The 6,878-nt window shown below is 33.7% G+C and overlaps 1 protein-coding gene across 1 annotated transcript; it reads right to left on the bottom strand.

The window, feature by feature from the left end:
* Positions 1 to 826: 826 nt before the first annotated feature.
* Positions 827 to 3,394, bottom strand: LOC133317855 (bidirectional sugar transporter SWEET4-like). Its single transcript, XM_061519738.1, has 4 exons — positions 3,349 to 3,394; positions 3,210 to 3,246; positions 1,539 to 1,917; positions 827 to 985 (listed from the first exon to the last, which is right to left on the bottom strand). Exons 1-4 carry the CDS (start codon positions 3,389 to 3,391, stop codon positions 827 to 829), a joined length of 618 nt encoding a protein of 205 aa, XP_061375722.1. The 5' UTR covers positions 3,392 to 3,394.
* Between the last annotated feature and the right edge of the window lie 3,484 nt (positions 3,395 to 6,878).

Raw genomic sequence — 6,878 nt, forward strand, 5'->3', positions numbered from 1 at the left:
TGGGTAGGATAGAAGGTTACAGTACAATTCAAATCTTTTGTAATTTTATGAATAGAAAGAAGATTCGTGGAGAGTTTAGGAACATGAAGAACATCCTTAAGATGTAAGGACTGCTGTAAGTTTATGTCACCAGATCCCGCAACTGATGTATGAGAGCCATCAGCTACGGCTATTGTATGAGTTCCAATGGTAGGATGATAAGAGGTAAAGGAGTCAGCACAACAAGCCATATGATCAGTAGCACCAGAATCAACAACCCAAGAATGTTTAAAATCATTACATGAAGAAAGGAAAGAATAAGTTTTGGAGCTCATATCAGTCATAGTCAAAGCACTAGTATCAGATGGCTTACTCATAGAATCAAGAATGGTTCGGAGCCGTTCCAACTCATCTGGAAGAAATGCAGGTTGGGTCTTATTAGGTGTAGGAGTTATTTTAGAGGAAGTAAAATGCGCTTGACCACGCAACTTTGCCATCTTTTCTAAGACAGATTGCTTTCCATAAAGGCGAAAGCATAAATCCTTGATATGACCTGTTCTTTTACAATAAGAACATCATCGATCATCTCTCTTAGGTCTAGAAGAGGTACCATCATAAAATTTTGAAAAAGAACTCCTTTTAGAAGAGGCCATACTGCACAGAAAATGGTCAAAGAAAAGCTCCAAGAAGCCAAAAAATCACAAATAAATACCAAACGATGTCCGATCAAAGAGAGGAGCACAGATCCAGAAAGAGGATGAAGAGACGATCAAGATCGCGGTGGTCCGATCCGGAAAAATGATCTCACGCGTCGCCACGCGCCGGTGAGATTGGCTGCGCGTGGGCTTCACTCGCGGTTGAAGGGGCGACGCGTGTGGGCGCGTGCGGTGGCCGTCCGGTCTGAAATTTCTGGAGGAACGTCGTCCGGTGAGCGCGGTTCTTTCTGGGTCTGTTCGGAGTTGAAAAACCACCGGGAAAAGGTCCAATTGTGGTGAACAGATGCTGTCTTGTGATGAAGAATAATGGAGACGATGAACAGTAACAGAGATCCAGTATAACAGAGATCTTCTCGGTCCAAGAGGTCCCCGGAAAAAAAATCCGGTGGCGGCTGATGGCAGCGAGAGACAAAAAGAATAAAATGTTCTTGTTCTAAAGACAATAGGCGCGGAAGCAGAGCCCTCAGGATCGAGAGCTCTGATACCAACTTGAAATAAAAGGGTATTTGAAATATTATTGAATCGTATTTGAATCTGTACATAGGGATCTCTATTCATAGAGACTTCTTGACCTAATGGGCTTGGCCCAATATACAAGTAACAGACTAAATAAATACAAATAAATGACTACATAATTACTAATAAATGACTACATAATTACTATTTACAACATGTGTCCACCTACCTCTCATTGGAACCAACGTTTTTCTATCCAGCATGCATGAATTCGATATGCGATCAAGATGATAAAATGAACGAAAGCATCGAAAAACACAGGATTATATGTTTGAGCAAAGCTCAAGTATTATAAATTGGTGTGGTGGGAGAGTGATGATGACTGACCATGACAGCTAAGGGTGAAGCATACATCATAATGTTGAAGAGAATGCATGTGGTTCCAACAATGGAAGAGCGTTCCTTGACGGTGTGGGCCATAGTTAATGTAATAACGGTGAGAGCTGCGATGAAAATGAGTTCCACAACGAGCCAGAGGAGGATCTTGAGCCTCTTGCTGCGGTGAGAGTAGATCAAGAAAAGGGTCACATAGATGATCTCAATGACGCACCCTGAGCCATTGATGGTTACCACCAGCAGGCTGTGTGGGTGCACAATGGGTAGACCATAAAGGGTCCAAACCATGCAGTTCACGAGCGTCGCTAGGTATGGTGCTGCTGAGTACTGCTCCACTGATCCTTTCTTGCATATTCCAATAAAAGTTGGCCTGCATGTCTCAATTCAAATAAGACATGCACATAGGACAAACAATTGCCGTTTTTGTATGAATGCTTTAATTAGGTCAAAACTCTTTGGTTGATTTCCATTTTACTTGATTGAGGTTAGGTATAAACCCAAAAGCAAAAAAATATAGTCCATCGAATTTGTAAATCTAATGAGACTCATTTAAGCCATTAAAGTTGGTATAGTAACAAGGGATTTGAATAATTTACATTAAGTTATGGGTTCAATTTTTATCATTATATTAAAAAAATGACACCCATCTCACCTGTTTTGTATTAAAGAATAATAAAATAAGTTGACTAAATTGTACCAATTTTAGAGATAGTTTCTCATTTATTCCATGGTATAACTCTCTCTACATGATTTATCTAAAAATCAAACACGTATCTTTATTCTAAGAGACACAACTTATTTTCCGTGCGCCACATGTACAAGTCTTTCAACCTAAAGAATGTCCTTAAGCTTGTGGAGTGAGGTATTGCAGAGGAGATATTTTTTTTATCGAAAAAAAAGATTTTTGAAAATATGATGAAATTTTTTTTATCCAGATAAGTTATGAAAAAGTGTTTGGTAGATCTAATTTTTTTCCAGAAATGTTAAGTTAAGTCTACTGTAACAAACAAAAATATATACCATGTATCAGATGATATTTTTGTTTGCGAATATCATGTGTAAAATAGAATGAGTGTTTGCGAATATCATGTGTAAAATAAAATGATGAAAAAAAAAATTGATGAGATTATTTTCAATTTCCACATACCAAACATTGAAAACACATTTAACCCATCCCATTTTTCCATAATTTCAAGGAAAATTCCCATACCAAATATCCCCTTACCGATAAGTAAGTGAAGTAAATGAAGAGCAAGAAATTAAAATAACAAAAAAAAAAGCATCATCATAAGCCATTAAAAGTGATAAATTATATATTTTGTAAGATATTTTAAATTTAAATTTTACTGCTTTAAAACAATCCTTCATTTTAGATTTTATAGACAACTATAGAGATGTCATTTTTATTTATTTATTTTTTATTTTTTAAATAAAGAGGGGCTAAGCCCCAGAGATGTCATTTTAAAAGGCTATCATAAGGGTGTTTCATTTTATATATATAGAGAGAGATACAAAACACACACATATCCTTTGTATGCTTGGAAATCAAGATATATATATATATATATATATATATATATATATATATATATATATTAATAAAATCGTCGCCTCACTCGGCTGAAAGGGGGGGAAATGTGACGAGAGACATATTAAGCTTACAGTGGGGACAAGAACATGAAGGCCGAGATGATGTTTCCTGAAGTTAAGAAAATTGTGGAGACAGATATCGATAAGAGTGAAAAATAAGGAAAATAAAATATAAACATAGACAGAGAGTTTAGAAAGTAATTTGAGCCACCTATGATGCCGACTACTGTTCGAGCAATATCTGCTGCACTCATCGTTCTAACGTTACCTTAATTAAGTTGAGAAATCAAAGCAGAATAAGCAGTGAATGGGTGAACTGATATCAACACGAGAGAGAGAGAGAGAGAGAGAGAGATTTTGTAATTGAAATATAAATGAATGAAGTGTGAGTAAGAGGACTCGGGGAATAAGAGTTCGATTTTATAAATGAAGCTAAATGCAGTTTGGTCGTATCCGAATCTGGTTGATCATCTGCATGACATGTATTGTATTGGTTTGTGTGACTCGCACCTACACCTTTAAATATCATGCTTCTTAAATAGAGCAAACTAGATACAGATATATAGAGAAAGAAAACCAAAGATAAGGTGTGTTTGGATTTATTTATTTTTTCTCTCAAATTTGTTCTATACTATGAATATTGAAAGAAAAAAATTCTTGTTTAAATATATTTAGATCGTTGAAAAGATAAGTTACGTTTTCTATTTTTAATTTTATAAATTAAAATCAATTATTATATTAAAATTTTAAAACCATTAAAGGCCTATCATTTGTAACTGAATTTTTTTTAGTTAAATTGATTATAACATAAATCTTATTAAATAATTTTTTCAGTTTTTTCGAAGATTAAAAATCATTTAAAAAAATAAAATAAACGGGGCACAGTTTTCTCATTGATGTGTCCCGGTCGGTAGTAAGATGCTAACTTGCTTAGCTAGGTTAATGGCTCAGAAAGCGACTAAATTCCTCACGGACACAGCCAAAACAAAAGATTAAATTTGGGGACAACGACCATTTGCCACATTTAGGTAAATTATATATCAAAATATCAGACGCCATAAATAATTTTGCGATATGTGACATGTCATTGTCACGGTCATAAACCCACCTCTTTTTTTGGTGATACATACACACACCTTTGCGATAATTGAAAAATATTTTAGTAAACATTTTTCTTTAGTTCGTGCATGCCTTATGGTATTGTTATCCCCCAGGTTTACTTCGTCATCCATTGTTTTATGGGAATTGGTTTTTAGATTGAGTTTATGAAATATTTAATTATTGTTTATTATATTTAATAAATTTTAAAATATTTGTTTTAAATCCGAAACAAATCTTAATAAATAGTTGAATTAATTAAGATTTTTAGAACTTTTTGAATTATAAATACTTTAAAAGAAATAAGAGTTCTCGTCTTATTAAATACAGTTAGTGTGTTTAGATTAATTACATCATGGAACCTGCGAGTTTGATTTGGGGAAACTGTAGGGAAGTCAAGCAATACCACTATCAACAGTGTTTGTGAGGCATTTGATGGGTCCCATTAACTGAATCTAAATTTAATATCTATGATGTGGCGAGTGGAGATATAGGTCGAGCGTGTTTAGAGCGAACGGTGAGATTCATGAATTATCTCTGTTGATGATTTCATGCCAGACAATGACTTCTCATTCCACCTATAAATAGAAATTTATTTTGGACTATGCCACCTAAAAGCACAAATTTATTTACGTTCCACTAACTTAAGTGATTGATTCTGCGCAAGTGCATGTGGTTGTCTGCCATATGCCAATGGTTTGAAGAAAATTGCGAGTTTCTTAAGCGGATCTTCCAACATTATTTTTGTAAGTATAATTTGGGGTATTTTGAGCTGACTAATCCTTTCGAACTGTAGAAATTATTAAAGTTAATTTTGTTTTTATTAACAAAGTGTTTTTCATATATACTATCAGGAATCAAACTTCTGTAAACGTGTTTAAAGTACTCAACTATTTATGATTTATCCATTGAGCCGGCCTTTATTGGTTAACAATTTTTTTTTATCTTTGATCATTTCTAAAAATAACTTCCAACATACGGTATATTACCCTATATTACCAAAAAATATGGCACTTTGGTCTTTGTGCTGTCATCTTGATATCAGTTCACTGAATCTCTCCCTCTGCTTTGATTTTTCTTAAGACTTCAGGTTTGAACCATGACTGTAGCAGATATTGCTCGAACATTAGTCGGCATTCTAAGTGGTTCAAATTACTTTCTAAACTTTGTGTCTATGTTTTATATATTATTTTCCTTATTTTCACTCTTGTTGATGATATCTGTCTCCACAATCTTCTGTGAAACTATGACTCCTTAAGTAATCAATCACGCCAAACTTTAGCCCTTAAGTAATTAAACATGCCCCTTTTATTTTTAACGGTCTCAATTAATTGGGAAGTAATAAACACACTAACCATTAATAAATTATTATTGTCATTATAAAAATGGAATGAGCATTAACTATAGATAATAGAAAGAGGCAGCCACGTGACTACAATGAAAAGTTTGCGAGTCGCTATTATGTGCTAAACTTTTCACGTGTGTCAAACTATTCCATTTTAGTAAGATGTTATTTTATATTTTTTTAGCATTCTTCTTAAGTTCTTTTCCTTAATATTATATTATATTTAATATTGTACAAGAAAAATAAAAAACCTTAAAAAAATATAATCTCATAAAATTAATTTAGAATATAATATTATTTTTTTAGAAAAAAATTGGCTTACTTTCAAAAAATAAAATGTATTTGTCATTTTTTAATGTCTGTCATTTTAAATAAAACTATTGTATTTTGGTGGTTTTTTAATTTCTTTCTCATCCACAATACTCTTATTTTTTTTCTCCTCCTAATTTTGTTAAGAAGAGAATATAAAAAATTACTAAATATGAACAAAAGAAAAATAATTTCACTTAAAATGATATAAATTTGTATTCTTTAAAATGATAAATATATTTTCTTTTTAAAAAATAAGTAAATCAAACTAAGTGAACACGTTGGACACGAAAGAAAAGAGTTAATTCAGTTACTCAACTAGATACTATTTTTTGGGAAAGTTTTAAAAAGAGTAAATACTCCTTTTCGTCCCCGGCAATTTTCACGAGGCAAATTTTAGTCCCGAACAAGAAAAATGCTCATTTTAGTCCCTAATATTTGAAAAAGGGGCCACGTTTGTCCTTCCGTTAGTTGGCATCTGACGGCCCAACTAACGGAGCACAGGTGGACCGTTACTTTGCTGAGTCACCATTAAGCATGCCAGCGTGGAAGTAATACGATGTCGTTTTATGTCTTCTTGGAGTTTTGGACAGCTGACCTTAGCATCGAAGGTCCTATTTGGTCCCTGACAAATTTATCGAGGCCCTATTTGGTCCTTAACACTAAAAAAATAGACATGAACATAGAAGTTGCAAGGCATATTGCAGCAAACCACAAACCTTTCAAACCCAATCCAATGGCCCTATTGCAGCTCATGGTTAATTAGTTTGTTCTTAGAGTTATTTAGTATACTTATTAAATAATGACCCTTATTTAGTATACTTATTCCAGTAAGAGGGGAAGAAACAACTATGTCCTCTGAAACTGGTGAAGTGAGATATCTACAGATCATAGAGGAGAAGGACAAGATCTTAGATGAGCTCCAGAAAGAGGTCCTTTGGCTGGAACAAGAATCATTTAGAAGAGAATTTGAAAGTACTGGGATTGCA

Source organism: Gastrolobium bilobum, unplaced genomic scaffold, assembly GCF_033153095.1.
Source record: "Gastrolobium bilobum isolate Gb01-03AN ecotype WA unplaced genomic scaffold, APGP_CSIRO_Gbil_v1 utg34750, whole genome shotgun sequence".
NCBI lineage: Eukaryota > Viridiplantae > Streptophyta > Magnoliopsida > Fabales > Fabaceae > Gastrolobium > Gastrolobium bilobum.